Source organism: Bombus terrestris, chromosome 17 (genome assembly GCF_910591885.1).
Source record: "Bombus terrestris chromosome 17, iyBomTerr1.2, whole genome shotgun sequence".
Classification (NCBI taxonomy): Eukaryota; Metazoa; Arthropoda; class Insecta; order Hymenoptera; family Apidae; genus Bombus; species Bombus terrestris.
The window spans coordinates 800,591-818,522 of record NC_063285.1 but is presented as its reverse complement, the minus strand read 5'-3'; the positions used below and the strand labels follow the sequence as shown (position 1 = coordinate 818,522).

Genomic DNA, 17,932 nt, shown 5'->3' with positions numbered 1-17,932 from the left:
TCTAATTATCTTTTGGTAATTTTGAAGTTTTCAGTAACGATAGCGTTTTCCAACAATAAATTGCCAATTTTTTTATCGAATAAAAATGTAATCCTTGCCCGTTTTGCTTTACTCTCTTCGTAAAATTTATAATAGGAGCATTTACCCTGCGGTCGACGTGTTACTCGTCGCTGCTTCACTTTACCGGCGCACCCCGTAAAGGATTTTTGAAACTAAACTCCGCAGTTAACAGGTTAATTATTATTAGTGGCATGTACATACTTTGATCCACATCGGCGCTTGCTGCGTCTCGAATTACTGCCGTCATCGTCCTTGCAAAAGTTACATTATGCGCTGTCTCCATACCTGGCAACTAATAGAGTCAGTGTACGCACACTGCCCCTTTACTTCCCAACCTCGTACATCGAGTCATAAAGTTCAATACATGAACGACACTCTATCATTACTACGCTAGGTATACTTAATTACAAAACTGGTAATTTGACGTGTTCAAAAGTTTCTAGTCACTTTGTATTACGAAAGAATTTCATGCTTTATCTCGCAATATATGTATATGGAAATTGTATAGAATTCAAACTACCCACCAAGCAACATTTTTACTTTTGATAAAAAATTTGAATTAAAATTGATAAAATTTGTAGTAGATTTGTTATTAACTGTTATTTTATTTAATTTCATTATTCCCAAAATAAACTCGATTTTCCAGAATCGATCGTCCGATTTACCGTAAGCATTTACGTTATTACATATATACGCTAAAAGTGAATTTTGTTAATACTTTGCGCCTCTAAGATTCTGGGGTAAACGTTGCGCGGTCCCTCACAATCCACTTAACAAAAGCTAACCATCACCGCCTTGCCTATTCTGTGGCCAGACCCTTTAAACAAAGTCTCGATTCTCTATTTTTTATTCTTTGACATTGCAACGTCCAGTCTATCTCTCTATGAATTTATCCTTCGTCAAACTGTTTCACGCATCCTCGAAACAGCTCGGCTTTCGGATTTGCAAAAATTCGCTCAAGCAGCCTGCCTTCGGCCCTGTCATACATTACTGCAAGCCCAAATAACGACCAACTATCTGCCATTATATCGACACGAAGTCGTCGCTAACGTATTTGTTATTCTTAACATTTTATAATTAATTATTTTGTATTAGGAGCACGAAGGCCAGGTATGCAGTTGATTAGATTTGTCTCTTTTATCGTACCTCGGCGTTCGATGGACTTGCGTATCTAAAAGTTTCATTTTTCTTAAAGAAACGTGTTTCGAGTCATTATCGCGTTAAAACACCCAATTTCTCGATATTTCTGTTGCTATTTATTCCAATAAATGTACACGTATCAAAAATATTACACTGTTCATCATTCCATTGATTTCCACAAGACTAAAAGACTCATCGTGTAAGTGTGTTGTTACCATACAGTGACTGGGAGTCGCTGGCATAATATGCCAACATTTTCACGATAAATTTTCAGTTTATAATGCGATCAACTTTTCCAATTGTTCTTTGCGGTATTCCACTTTGGGGCCGGTTTCCAAATTGCACTGTGCCTTGCTGTATCGTTAATCGTAAATTGTCCAATTTGTAATAGCAGGTAAATCTCACGAGAAGATTTATTAGTTTGTGACGAATTAACTACTCCCGAATTTCAACAGAAGCTTTTCGACACACGTTTTATCGCTTTAACCATTTACTAGTAAGTATGCATACAATACGTCCCATAAATTGTCAAATTTTATTACGTTTCATGTATGTCCCGCGTTTTCCATCACAATTTCTAAATCTAGCTTCTATAGAGAATTCATGGGATAAACTTGATTCTAAAATTTATAAAACCTTCAAATAAATACATTTAAATAAATACATCGTTAATGAGCTGAAAAATAGTTTGACAGAGAAATGGCATTCTACTAATGTAGAATATCCGAAAAAAATAATTTTAAATAATGAACTAAAAAATAAATAAAAGATGTAAAAAAATATTAATTTTTGATAAATCACCGTGTACTTCTGCCACGAAAAATTGGGGATGATTTCAATTAATTTATACTACAATATAAAAATGTATTGAGCTAATGATATGCATACAATCCCAAAGCACATTAAATATGTTTCATTTTAGAAAAAGTCAACCTAGGCCTTGTGTAATTAATGCAGACATGTTGCGTAGTGACCGGTGCGAGTCGTGTAGATGTGTGGATGATGTGAGTGTGGCAAGTGTGAAACACGATGACGTATCTGAAAAAACAGACAATGCGTCTAGCCACGCGGTGAAAGAAAAATGGTATGCCGAAAGAGAATAAAAAATAAAATATTTAAAATATCTTCAAAGTTAACACACGAGGTGTGCCTAAAATCGTGGTACAATGGATAATGATTCTACGTGTAAAAATAGACAAAAGAAAAGCATAACATTTTTTGTTTAAAGCTTCGTTTTCAAAGAAAACGAGTTTGAAAAAAGAAATAGATATGCGTTACCCCAGTGCTTTATAAAACCGATAGCACGAAACACCATTGCTTATAGTCTGTTTCGACAATGATTGGTAAATAGAAATATGAAAAATAATGCTTTTGTATTTCTTGCATTACACCAGAAAACATACGACAAAGGGTTCTACATGGATGTACATCAATTACTATAGAAGTATTTGAAAATGTAGGGTCCAAAAGTGTACTGAAGTTAATGGTGCACATTTTGAACATCTTCCGAAATAAATATTTTCCATTGAAATATACAAATCTTACTTTTGCCTTTTTTCTATACAAACATGATTTTCTCGTTGCAGGTTACGAGAAGGTTAACATGTGGTCATGCACATGGTTGAATTTGTTTTTCTATGAGCTATAAGAGTGTTATAATAAAAATATGCAGTGTCACTTAAAAATGACCTCGAAATCTTTCGAAAAATGTGACCTTGAGAAAACATTTTTGCCCCTCGCCACATTTGTCCCTTCCAAACGAGCATTCTCTTCCTCTGATATTTTTTTCTATCGCAAGAAATAACAGAGATGTTTAAGATGGTCAAGTTAGGTGAAATACCCTGTATGACACCATACACCTTCAGAGTATTTTATAGATATATTAAACATGGAATCATTTAGCAGGTAGATTATTGATATCATCATATTCTATTATACTAGAAACAAGAAATATTTGACACTTACAAGGGGACGACTCCAATTGACTAACTTTGACTTTAACGAGCTTTTGCGAGTTGTGTCATTTAAAAACGTCAAGATCGTGACATCTTATCGAAAAATAACTCTCCGGAAACCTATCATGCAGCAGTTTGTAACCTGCCAAACACTGATCCACTTTTATTTGGAATATTTTTCTTTTGTCGCACCATCAGAAATAGCCAAGAAAATCGTGGCGACAGTTATCACTACATCGAATATTTTACGCATAGCATTAAAGACACATATATTAACAACTCGTAGGATTAAAATCTGCCCAACAAAATCGAAATCGATCAATTGTGGTCCTTCTCTTGTCAGAACAATACAGTGTGATATTGTAAGGAAACAAGGGAGGGAGGGAAAGGGCAGAAAGATATGGAGAGAGCATTTCACCCGGGCCTGCTAGTGGACTCATTGATAAGGCGACTTTGCATGGCTGTATCTTAGACGCTGAAATAGTGAGGGTCAGGTCAGAGGATCTACATTTAGGAAAGGATAGTAAAACGAGTATTCGGAGACTGTCTCGAATGAAAATCTTTGCGGTGATAAATGTAGAGAGGTCGTCGCAAGAGATAACCTTGAGATTTTCAGAACCTCTTCTTCTATAGAAAATTCTGACCACCGTATTAATGGTTCTCCGTATTATAAAACTCCTATGAACCTTCATCGTATATCAAAAGATGGTGGAATTAGTTAAAGCGATTGTAGTTTACAATGTAGGTCCAACACAGGTCCACCGTGCTTACTGAACACGGACAGTATTATTTACTACTTAATTAATTATTATATAATATTAATAAGTATTATTTATTATTTATTTAATTTACCGAACCGTGACAGTATTATAAAATATCATTGCTAACACTTAGCCAACCGAATAGGGAGATTTCCCCTCTGTGAAGATCATGGCTGCGTGACCGAATTTAGCAGCGCGTTTTCTTTTTCTTTTTTTTTTTTTTTTCTTATTATCAGTTATTATTTCCCAATTAATTGCGCCAATTTTTCTGTTCTTATAAAGTACAGTATATAACAAAATACACCAATTTAGTGGTGTTAAAATTAATTAACAAGTTACACTATCAGTTATGACTAAATAAAGTCATAATAATATTAGGTGTAGAAAATAAATATTAACAAATAAAGTATAAGGTGTTACATCCTGTGACCTAAACATATTATAATTCATCCTTCGGCCAAGATGGTCAGCTAAGTAAACACATTTGCACGAACCTGCAATAAACTATTAGCTTTCTTGAAATCGAGACGCCCCTTAGGATTATTGCTCATTACGGTGAAATGCGGGGTAAGCGGGTCTTATCATGTTCTAAACGCACCCATTACAAGCTTTCCTTTTCCACATAACCGTCACCGAGCCTCACTTGCTATCGACTCTTCGGCCAAAATACTTCTACATCTCTACAGTTGTTGAAAATAGATAATGTTTTATTTTACAAAAAAATACCGTTAAAAATGTCCAGAAGCAACGGTGAAAATGTAAGGCGAATTATCAGACTGTTCTGAAGATAACGTCATGCAGGTACGTGATTATGAGTTTAGCGAAAATGATAGTATTGTAGTATGGGGGAAATTTAGGTATACATTTTTCCTGATACTATTTATAATTCATTTACAATAAATAAACTAAACAGATATTAATTAGACAGAAAACGATGGTTATTTAATTTGAACTAAACGCAACAATCTTACTTTACTTCAACCACTCTCGCAACTCGACAACGCCAACAACTCCATCTCTCAGCTACGCTAGTAATTCACGCAACTCCACAACGCTAATAACTCAATCTCTCAACAACGCTAGCAACTCTCGCAACTCGACAACGCTAACAACTCTACTCTTCGACTTCTCGATCAACACTCTTTGAATTCAAATCGTCCCCCTTTATTAGCGTTAATTTTTCCTGTCTTTAATCTCATCCTGTTAACGCTCCGCAAGAACTAGGTGACTTTAGTCACATAGGCTTTTTTCCCTATGCAAACTAACAACCGAAGGACAGACGACACTGTTTTGATCGATCTCTAATCAGGCTTTTTCTTACGATACTACAGTATTGTTATTCCCATACATCAAGACAATCGTCGAATACTTTTGTACGATTCGGAGGATGATATAATTAGTTTCGACAATATCGTCGGTGGTGTCGATGATTGGTCAGAAAATGACAATGGAACCTGAACTAGAAGCATATGCTCGAACTCCAATCGTGAACACGATAGCTCATGGTCGAGGAAACACATTGGAAATAACTCGGTTGTTCCTTGGCAATGATTTATTTGAACAACAGAAACAATAGATATCGCTCTCAAGTTTTAAACAAATGTAAAGGATATAAATCAGTGAGATGGATTGATGTCACAGTGAGAGAAATGAAAAAGTTTCTGGGGTTTAATTATATTGATGTAGAGACACACATATATACAGACACGTACAGATAATATATATGATTACTGGTCAACTTTTTCATATGTAGAAACGCCAATCTTCTCAAAAACAACGAGTCGCGTCTAGTTTCAAGAGGAGTCGAATTATTTAGTTTCAGTAAAGATGAAGATAAAGTTGAAATCGTCGCCATGTATCGTAACGCACTCCACCAATGGGAAGAAAGAAGATGACAATTTCCAACACATAAGAAATTGTCGGGTAAAACTCGATGCATAGCTGAAGTTTCGAGGAGTTTCGTGTCATAAATGCATATTATATTTTGTTAACCGAATATTATAAACCCTTAACTGGTGTTGAAGAATATCAATCTGAAAACAAGGTAAGGATGAACTAGTAGTATACTTAAGCGGACATGGATGGATTCCTTGTAAAAAAATAACTCAAAGATATAGAATAACAATTTTTTGTTTGAGGCTTAGTTTTGGAGAAAATTCATTTTGAAAACTCTTCGCGAGCGCGAGATACTTGCGACACTTAGACTACCTCGTTCCTGTCTTTATGACTATAAACATTAAAAATGTCACGGTTGATCTTGGTAGAGTGATGATTCAGCCTGCAGCTGATCACCGCAGCTCGTTCCGCTGGATCTTCTTCATGGGGTAACATTATTTGTGTACTTTTTGTATTGGATATTGTATTAGATACTTGAACACATATGCATTCAAAATTCATTGACATTAGTTCACGCTTCCGTGATTCGGCGAGTAACGTTCTGTTTACGACAAGATAAACGATAATTTCTGTAATTTCCGCATTAACACATTCGCGGCCGCTTTGGGAACTGTAGCGTCCAGGCCTTTCCAATCAAATGCCCCTCTGTGAGCCATTGTGCAGGGAATTCATACATCTTCCATAACCACAAGCGAATTTATCTACATGAATGACATGTAAAGGAAGAGCTGGTACTAGTTGCCAATGGTTTCAAATATTTTAGGAGCTGGTATTGTTATTATTTTCAAGTATTTTTCTTCTGAGACACGACCAGGAATTAATTTTTACCTACTTTGCCAATATCACAATATGTTATTATAATATCTATATAAGTAAATGAAATAGTTATAATCCGAGAATAAAATTTGCAAATAAACATGATAAATAAAAAACTAATATAACATAATAATAATAACAACGTTGAAAATAAGGAATATTTTTTTAGGAACCATAGCTTAGATTAAGGATTTACCTAAAAGACAGATCCCACGATCACATGGGAGCTATAGTTCCCACGTTAAAAATATGCTAAAAAAACATTTTCTATAATTAAATATCTATTGGAATATTTATAATGATAGGTTGATACTAAAAGCATAAAATGAGAAAAGATAGTTCCTCCAGTTCAACGCCGGTCAATGACAGCATTAATTAATCAATATCTTTCATAATACCGTTAAAGTTAATTTTTTCAATAACGAAACTATGAGAAAAATCGTTTTTGTATATTTTTGGTTTATCTTTTCATAAGGAATCTACCCATGCCCGTTTATACTACTTGTACTCTGCATATGAAATACACACATATATAATATTACATATTATACGTATACGAAATTAATATTAGCACATAAACACGCGATGCATGTGTGAGAGTTTTGATTTACGCACACACCGCGCATTTATTTACAGATTACATTTGGAGCATAAAACATCACGTTTATGATGGCAGTTAATTTTTTTACAGTTATTTTGTACATTTTTGGTTTTGGACAGTCTCCGTTTGAATGATTGTTTAAGAATATATCATAGCAAAATAAGAGCTTTTTAACGTTCAAACCTTTTTAAGCGATTGCTTTCTGTTTAAAAACCATTAGTAAATATCATTTTCTAGAGTGTTTAAATGATGCAAAAACTATTTATTGTTTTTTCTGTTAAAATTGTACAACATTGAACAATCGTTATGGTATAGAGCGGCACACGGATACTTTTTCAACTGCGTGTATGCGTTTACAATTTATAAGTGTTTTGTGTTTTTTTCCAGCTCTATGTAGGATAGGAGAATACAAGAAAAATGGTTAAAACGTATTGTTGGCCGCCGACGAGTAGTGGAGTATTTTCTCAAACGCGGTAAAAAACATTTTCCGAATAAAATCATATATTTATTGGTTATTTTTTCATTTTATTCGCTTTGGACGTATATTTGTAGTTTCGTTGATGCGGAATAATCAATAAGATTTATTTTTTAACCGTATTTATAAGTTAATTATTGGGGGATATGATGCAAAATCGGATGTTTGAAATCATACGAATTTTAATACGGTTATAAAATCTTTATTTATATCATTTCAAAACTAATTTGACAAACCTATTTTTATTCGTTTTAACAAATATTATCTTATTTCAACTTATTCTTCTAACTTATCTGAACCATTTAAAAGTTGACATTTTTACTCTTTTTTCCATCTTTGTAAAACTTCGAGCTATCGCGGGGAGACGCGGTCGTTAGAATACGCGTCAACGAGAGTCGTAAATTCCCGTTACGATTAGAATAATCGACACCACGAATAGTTCGATCCCCGTATTTCGGTTAGGATAATCGGGGTGGTTGATGCGGTATAACACTGAGAGTCACAGAATTATAATAATGTATATTTCCAACACTTAGTCTACACGATTGAAAAAATATCAACAATTAACAACCTTATCGCACGCAGATAATATAAATGTATACAATATAGAGCAAGGCTCTTACAATTGAGCTTAGTCTCTTGGTGGACGTAGCACGATATGATACTTAATAGAATAAGCGAATGTTTGGCTCAATGTGTAATGTTCGACGCGTCACAAGGAACTGATCGACTTTGGATGATTTCTTTGTCTCATCTTTAAGACGACCCCCACTATACTTAGGTCACGCCACCGTTCGCGCCTATGCTCACGTATGTCTATTCTTGCGTGAAAAACGTAACGGACCAAATTCGACGTTTCGAGAACTCGCTGCTTGGCAACAGCTATGCGCTCGTCGATACATTGTATATGATCCGGCGGTCAGATAAGACGATCTGACTGAGACATTGTAGGGCCGCGAGTGACGGTTAGAAAATACAACCTGTGTTAAGCCTCGTGGCGTAACAATCTTATTTCACGAATTAATAACAATTTTATAACTTGCACTAATTCATGTTTATTTCTATTCATTTTTTCCTTGATTAAAAAATAAAGTCACAAGAGAAAAGCTAATTTCCTTTTTATCGCAGGTAAGACATCGCCCTTTGCAATGCAACAAGAAAGCACTACATTAAGCTGCATAAATTGTTACATGAACAATGAAAATGGGAAACGTTCAGCAAGTATTATATAAACATATATACATATATAGATTTAAAAAATATCAAAAGTATTAAAATAGAATATTAACAATTCAAATTCGCTTCTGCTAGACTTCATCCCATCGCAAATTAGTATTAAACAAACAATAAAGTAATAAACAATAATTATAGTTTTCGGGAATTTCCTGGCTGACCTCTTCACAGCTGTGTAGCTAAATGAAAAGTTAACGAATGTTAAAAAATATCATACTACGTTATGCCCCGATCGATCGACTAACTACCTGCGAAGAAATTTTTTATTTCGGACATATTTTTGTAAGTGGAGTTTCTACTCCACCAGTAGGTTCAGAAACTGCAACATCTGAACGACCAACGAAGTGCATTGAATCAAATAGTTGTATTCACATTGTTTACACAAAGAGCAACTTTCTTGCAGACGAAACAGAATTTTGCACATAGTTGGCCAGCTTTACGATGCGCACGTAGCTGTTCTGTGTTATTTTTCACATTCTTTTTCAGTGGGCCTGCTGCATTTCCTTCTTAGCTATCTCCGTTATCGCGAAGAAAACTGCAAACCCTATCTCATATTCGCAGCCATGTCCCTTATCGATAGTTTTATTACGCTCAGCATCTCATCGAACGTTTTAATCGACATTCTCGTGAAGCTAAAGAATTTATTTTCATGTTTGCTAATGTCGTTAGGAAGCATGGCAAACATTCCTTTTGTACGGTTTCCCTTTAATAAGAAATGCACTCGGCGTTTTCTTCCCTTTTCTTTGAAAGCAACTTTGTGAGTACAACACTTTCCTCGACATTCATTCTGTTCGACAATATTTACGATATTGGCAACTTCGAGTCGCCGAGCTCCGTCGTCGAGTTTGGACTTGGCTTTTGGTCACCGGCGACTGGTCGACATCGAAACAAAACACAAAAAGCGTGTTCTCTATCCATTGTATAACAATATCTTTACGCACTTTTACTTTGTGAATTACTGCGGATCGCATCGATTTTCTAGCAAGTTTGATGCAAAAGTATTTTTACCTTCTTCTAGAACGAAATTATCAAGTATCAATCTTAACCTGATTAGTCTCGAATAGCTTTTTCTGCTTATTTCAAACAGAGCTAGCGCATCGATAATTACATTTCGTTGAAAGTTTACTGGATAAATCCTTAAATGCGATTTCTCATAATATAGAGAAATACGTTTACGAGAAGGGCGACGTGGCCGTCATAAATACCGCAACAACAAACTATATTTATCCATGTGGTACCATAACTAAGTGGCAGTGGCTTCGTGCGGCGAATAGCCTTTTAACCGTTCCTATCGGTCTAAAAAGCCTGAGGTTCTGTTACTTACTCAAAAGGCTACGTCGTTATTCAGCTCAGAGGTCGTGTGCCCAACTAAATCATGCTGGATTTAAGTGGATTTTACAAACTCCTCTACGCCCAACTATGACGATGCATTGCTGTTGCAGGGTCGTTACGACGCCATTCTACCGCAATATAAAAATTATTTCCATCAAATTCTGCAAGTACATCGACGATGAAATAAGACCATTTAATTTCACGAATTTCATCATATGATTTTATAAATGTGGAATCGCATTACCACGACGATCGTCATACAAATTTAATTTCTGCTCACGGATCCTCTTTCATGAATTTTTAAACGTTGACAATTATTTCGGTATTGACAAATTTTAGTTATTCGATTGACGCACATGCTGAGGCATCTAAGAGTTGAAGTCGAAACACTTTTGTTATTATTAAATTTGATCGGAAAATGTTTCAGATAAAAGTTGGGTAGCTTCGAGGTTGGGCATATTTTGACGTGGCCAGTTTTTCTGTAGCCGGGAGCATAAAGGCCGTGTGAAAGTCAACTTTGTTTTTATAGAAAATAGAATCATATACTTTTTAATACATTATTCAATGCAGCTCGCGATTCTTTATAAAAAGTTATTAACGTATCGATTGCGAAAAACTGCCAGTATATTAGGTATATTATTTTGTATTTTGTAGAACTTACCGTGCGACACTATTTTGTATTTGTTCTCGTATTTCGTTTTGCGTTGAAATGATTTTTGGCATTTCACTCAGACTGGAATTTTATTGCAGTAATTTTTTGCATGGCCAAATTTCTAGCATCTGATACATTGAATGATTTCTTTGTCTGATCATAGTAGTTGGAATGAGATAATACTTTTTCGATGCCACAGTTTCTTTTTTATTTTCTGAAGATCGATAAAAAATAGTGGGAGCTGTTTCTCCGTATCATTTTTAATTATGTTTTTTTATCAAACGTATTTTATGATCAAGTTGCGAAAGATGCTTCCTTACAATGAAATGGTAACTTTAAATTAATATGTGCGAAGAATTAGCATTTGACTACTTGTCTATGATATTAGGTCATCCCATAAGTTGGTGCCGACTTTTGTGTATATATTTCATGTGTCGATTTATAAACATACGGCGATAAGGGACCAATGCACTTGAGCTTAGCTGATCGAGAACAGGCTAGAGCAGATTTTCGTGGGTATAAGATCGTAATATAGTGAACACAGTGACTTCTAACAGTAAAAGATCATGAGTGAAATGCGTATCCATTTTCGACATCTCATGTTATATGAATTTCGGAAAGGAAGTTCTGTAACAATTGCCACGAAAAACATATGTGCTGTTTACGGAGAAAATGCGCTTTCATCTCGCACCTGTAGGAAGTGGTTCCAACGTTTCAGAGCTGGGAATTTCTGTTTAGAAGACGAGGAACGCTCCGGGCGTCCTCCTCAGACGGACGAAGATAAAATTCGGGATCTTGTTGAAAAATCACGAAGTTTGACAGTTCAAGAGATGTCAAATGTTCTGAAAATACCTAAGACAACGATTCGTAGGTGTTTAAAAAAAATGGGGATGGTGTCAAAGTTGAACGTTCGGGTGCCCCATGAACTTACGGAACGGAAGCGTAACAAAAAAATTGTCTTAATTTAATTGGGAAATTTTACCACATCCCCCATATTCCCCAGACATTGCCTCATCTGATTACCATCTGTTCAGAGCATTACAACACTTTTTAGTAGGTAAAAAATTTGAAAATATTGATATTCTCAAAAATAGCTTAGAAAATTATTTTAAAGAAAAACGAGAGAACTTTTATCGAGACGGAATAATGGCCCTACCAGAAAAATGGGAAGAAGCTGTACAACGAGAGGGGATTACATTTTTTCATGAAACTGAAAGGTATGTAAACAATCTTAACATATATAAACGCTCGAAAAACGGCACGAACTTATGGGATGACCTAATACTATGAGGTGTGAACTTTAGTTTGATTATTACGTAATTGTTTAATGGTATATTCGTTGTTTGCATTCTTCTAACAGATTTCTCAAAGTTTCGATTATGTGTGTTTCTGAAAGTGTCGGAAAAAGTTTACCTCGTAAAACAAATTTATTTATAATAGATATATAATTAGATATAATAGATATATAATTTATATTTACATCTGAAAATATAAAGATATGTAACTTATCTCTATAGACTTGTATATTGCCAATAGCTTCTAAACTATATGCGGAGACGAAATTACTACATATGAAAAATAGGACAATCATGCAATGTACCTTATTGGCTTAAATTTCTAGCGCTCTAGAACCCCGTTACCATTTTCGTGTCACTTACAACGTTACCAACAGAATACGAAAACGTTGTTACGTTTATTGTGTTAAGAACAATAAATTCCATGGCGGGTCACTTTAAAATGATAAAAATCTGTGAAATAACTGAAAATCTAAGAATATTTGTCGGGACAGTAGCGAGATACAGGCAAACAGGTAAGCAAGTTAAGTGTCGTAAAATAATTATGAAACTAACTTCCTTGCAGTTCTATCTTCGCAATTAGTTTCATTAAAATCAATTAGTTAATTTGTATATAATTAATTTGCGAATTCGTTCCCCTTTTCTCGTTTTACCTTACAGCAGTTAGTTAATTTACTCTACCTTTAGACGCAATGGGTCATCAGAAAGATAAAAAGAAATATACGTGTTATAACAATTACTGAACAATTTTTTCTAGATAAATGAGCTCAACGTAAACTATTATTGCGTGAGATCAATAAACTTTATTTTTTAGAATATGTACATCTATGATGTATTTTTGTGAAAGAATCTTTTAAAGATATTTTCTAACTTTGAAATTATTTTCTTTAATAATGAAAATGTTTAATACTACTCGATTTAATATATAATCAATTTTTGTTCGCTACGAGCATACGAGGCGCCACCGCAACTTTTCTCGATCGTCTATTTCCTTATATATATATATATGCCTGTAATTCAATATACAGATATACATTACCCAAGAAATATTCTCGCGACACAAATCGTCACTGCATCAAGTCTGAAATTGCCTCAATCGTACGAATCAAACGTCTCTACTCTCTATAGGTACACGTGCATTTACACATGAATGCCGTTTGGCTCTTGCTAATACTTCTTTAACAAGTACTTTATCAAGTGACTGTCGTTTACGAGTAGAGGACGCTAAAATCAATATCGAATTTCTACGTCGGTATGGTAGTCACGTTGAGCCACAGAGGTCCATAAGGTAATTTGTCTATACGTATAGCTCGTCTGTGCTATGTGTCGCACAACCGGTACTAAATACCTGCAATACCGATGATTTTATCATTAACGAAATAAAATGCTCTGCCTTAGTTTTCGAATTATACGTAGAAGTACGTTTGGTATCATGTACAGCCGGTGGATAAAGACAAATGGTGGATAATGAAAATATATATCAATGAAGTTTACAAAAATTCTGAATATTAATTTCAATTGTTTACTAAATAACTTATATAGTATAAGAGCATATAATAAATAAAACTAAAGTATGTAACGCTAGACTAATTCGATTAAACTTTATTCATACCGACTTCCACTGCCTGTCCACTTACTTTTGTCTCCGACTGTATGTCGCGTGAATCTGTCGATGTGTTACCTCCTCATGAATTTTAACGGAATTTTCTTCAATATCTTCATAGTGGTGCATAAACAATGGAAAAAATAATCAAAATTCCTGCCACTGAATTCCAAATGGAAAGAGGTAGGTAGGGTTAGGCTATTTCAAAGGTGGCGGTATAAACGGACGATTTAAAACAAAGATTGCATGTATAAAACATACAAAGAAAGTACATATATCATACCAACATAGTTTTATGTATAAACCAAGAACCAAAACCGGACACCCGTTATACATGTAGGAAAAAGTTGTTCGGAATGGAGCTATTCGACAAGTTCATCTTATATTTAATGTAAGCGTTGACAAACACATTTGTAGTACAGAGGTAGAGTTATATACGTAAAAAATATGTTTGGTAAATGTATGTCAGTTATGTACACGCTGAAAATTTCATCGAAATCGGTTAACGTTGCTACGAGCTACAAACGGTTAAAAATGATGAAAATCGCAGTTTGCCACCATTTTTGGCCTATAACAGTAATAAATCTAAAGATTTTTACGCCTTTCGACGCATGCCGGTTGTTTCTGCATCAACCGATTTCGATAAAATTTTCAGCATGTATATAACTCACATAAATCTACAGTACCTATAGTTTAAATTTTCATTACAGGCTCTGATAAAAAAGTTGTACAAACTCTAGTACTTTTTCATCTAGTAAACTAATCCTTTTAATTTGTGAAAAAAGCTCAAGTTTTCTAGTCCTATCGAGTCTCACACACGCCGGATAACGTTATTTCGAACTTTTGTTATTATTTTTTAACAAAGCATTTTTGAGCCTACGTTTGTATGATACTTTTTTCTCATTTTCATGCGTAGAATACTCTGGCAAAGTATTATTATATATTCCTCCCAAATTATTTATTATTTACGATAAAAATTTTTTTAATCAGGATGTTTGGTAATCGAGTGCGTGTGCGAGCTAGTTTTCAGCTGGTTGAATAATAATTGAAAAACAAACAAAAATGTTTTTGAAATGCTGAAAAACGTAAATAAGATCGTTAAATGTTGCATTTCTGTCAAATATTAATAACCAAATACGTCTACTTTTTCAACGTTATAATATTAATCCTGTATTTACTGTTTTTTTATCGCTTTTCTGCTATTCGTCATACGAATAAATTTTGGTTGCAATCGTAACAAGTTTACGAACTGACAACTGACAAGCAGAAATTAAAAACAGTAATGTGACGAACAGCCAATGGTGGCATGCATTGGGGGCAAGAGTAGGGATATATAACGAAGAAACAACTTCTAGGTAGAGATGGAAGAATACAACCAATTTAAATGTCCATTCGGCAAGCTTCAGTAACGATCGGTAACTTGCGTGAAAATTCTCTACGAATCTTCATTCGCAATAACTTCCCTGTGGTGAGATCTGGTAATCGGCAATGCCGAGCCAATAGTTGAAAAATTGTTTAGATTTGAGAACATATCAAATATCTTTAAGTTACTTGTAACATATTTATTTCTAATAAATGCTTGTGTAACTTATTTGTGAAATATACCTTTGTGATATATTTGGAATATGTCACTTACAAAGCCATAATTACATTATATTTCTCATCTTCTAACATTTTAATCCTATAAGTTTGATTTAAATAATTTGGAAACCATTGTTGGTAATATATAGATAGAGAATAATTAACAAAGACATTGTTAATTCCTAGAGAGTAAAGCGAAGTAAAGAAACACGTCGAGTTTAGTCATTTCAAATGTCCCGCTTGTCTGTAGTCATTGTAACAACCAATTAGGGATAACAGTGTCCCCTCTTGTCGTACCCCTACTTTTTGCTAAGAGAGGGGAGAGAACAGCTCCTGATGGACCCTTTCGAAAAATTGCTCGCGAGACAATCCGAGCTAACCTCGGCTAAATGGGGCTTGAACCTGACTTTGATGGAAACGGTTGCATATATTTCTACAGAATGGATTTTTCAAACGGAGAAACAGTTCCATACAGATAAAATAAATGCAAGCAGATTGTTACGTTTTACCAATCATTTCTCTAGTCAAGTTGTTCAAAGAAACTTTAATTTGTGGCGGCATCGACCACGGAACTTTCCAACGGCTTCGCGGTACAAAGAGCTATGCCGTCAAAGCGCAATACCGGCATGCCCAATGTACCATCGATATCCCTACGTTTCTTTCGCCGACTTCTCGGAAGAACGCATACGCGGCGACCGCCGCGGTACATCTAATAAACGCGTGTGTAGTAGGGATATCGAAGGGCAACAACGAAAAGAATCCGTGGTTTCGAACAAAAGAATCAGTCGGTCTATCTCAAGCTGCGAAGTACGAAAGGTCTCGTAATAAGCAAACCCGTTCACAAACCTTGATTGTTATCTTTTCTTCTTAATTGTTAATCGTTTGATCGTTGACTGAAATTGTTGTTTCTTTACTTGTTACTAAACTTTTTGTTAGCAAATCAAATGTAGTTTCTCGTATGCACTCATTCCAACCACCTCTATTCTCATAATAGAAATAGGGGATCAATCAGTTCGTGGCGTCGATTGTTTAATCGTAACGAGAATTTACGACTCTCGTTGACGCGTCATCTCGCGATCGCGTCTCTCCGCAAACGGTTGAAACACAGATGCTTCCGGGTTGGTCTAACTTGCCGATGAATTGGCTTTAAGTATTCGGAAAGGTCTCGATTGGTGTCAAGCGCTGATGTCAAATACTGGCATCAATCACTGAGACTTGGAGAGGATCTCTCACAGTAATCGGAAGAGGCCACATTCGATGATACCCGAAATCACTTTACCTCCACTGCAGAAGAACGGATTTCTGGGAGAGAGCCGCGAAGTCTCGCGGAGATGCTGAGCTAATTAGCAATTTTGAAAATTTTAGATCAGAAGGATGACTCCTGGGTGGGACGAATGTGACCAGCGTAACAATTCTGATTCTTCGAGTCGAAGTCAGAAGCCAAAAAGCTATCAGTCAGATTAAAAGCAAAAGGACCAAACTTCAGTCGGTTTGGTAAATTTCACCACGTTGTAAAGTTCAGCCAGTCTCATTTTGGAGACACAATTAGTATAACGTTCCCAATACGTCGTAATTAGGTGGTCCTTCGGGCATAGACGGCACGGATCGTGCATTATTCAAGGTCAGAATAAATTGCTTAACGACTGCCGGGCGGAGCTCTCTTCTGACCCCATTAGTATACATTAAAACTTTAGCTGATTTCAATAAAAATGCATAAAATGTTCAACTAACGGTACCTATCCTTATACAAATTTTCTATTACAATATTTACAAATAGTATTTATTATTCAATTTTTGACGCTACCTCTCCCGTAATTATTCTACTGTCCAATGCTTTAAAAGTCTAATTATGTGCTGTGGTGGTAAACATATATTTATTCTGATCATTGTTAATAGCAACGATGAAATTGAATTCTAATCAATGTTCTTTTTAATTATTGTAATTTCTTTCTAGATGTCATTCGAGTAATAAAATTAAACTTGGACTTCTTTCATAAGATATGCATATACGTTTTCATACACTACCCGGTACATCTGTCGTTCCCCCCTGAAAATTAATCGACAGTAATCGATGCAATTGTGTAACGCGAAATTTTAATTTATTCCATTCAGCTATCCTCGTTTCTTTCGTGCTACATGGAGTTCTACATGGAGTTTATTTTCAAACGATCAGTGCTTTCTGTTAAATTGGAAATGTGATTTGAGATTTACAAGTATATGCTGGCAATGTGTGATTTTGAATATACTGTAGAAAAGTCAGCAATTAAAGAGAAAATAAAACTCACTCACATAGGCAAAGATGCAGAACTGCGGTGAAGAGGGCTGCGAGTTTCCGTGCTGCCATGAGAATTAACCACTTTTGCGATTACAGTTTGGCACACTACTTGATGATCTGAAAGTAGACAAAACTCGATTTGTTTTTGTTTTATTTATTTTGTCGTATCGAAAGATTTATATATTTTATACCACCAACGAAATGGAACTTTGTTATAGATACAAGATTATTATAGACCTTATAAAGTGAGTAAATAA

The 17,932-nt window shown here is 35.0% G+C and overlaps 1 protein-coding gene across 3 annotated transcripts in view; it reads right to left on the bottom strand.

The window, feature by feature from the left end:
* The window catches only part of LOC100650996 (lachesin), a 527,432-nt gene that overhangs the window by 96,197 nt on the left and 413,303 nt on the right, over positions 1–17,932 (bottom strand). For all 3 annotated transcript variants that reach the window (XM_020862593.2, XM_048413840.1, XM_012320908.3), the window contains one exon: positions 17,690–17,792. In XM_020862593.2, the coding sequence (XP_020718252.2) occupies positions 17,690–17,744 (55 nt within the window). In that variant the 5' untranslated portion in view covers positions 17,745–17,792. The remainder of the gene's footprint in view (positions 1–17,689; positions 17,793–17,932) is intronic.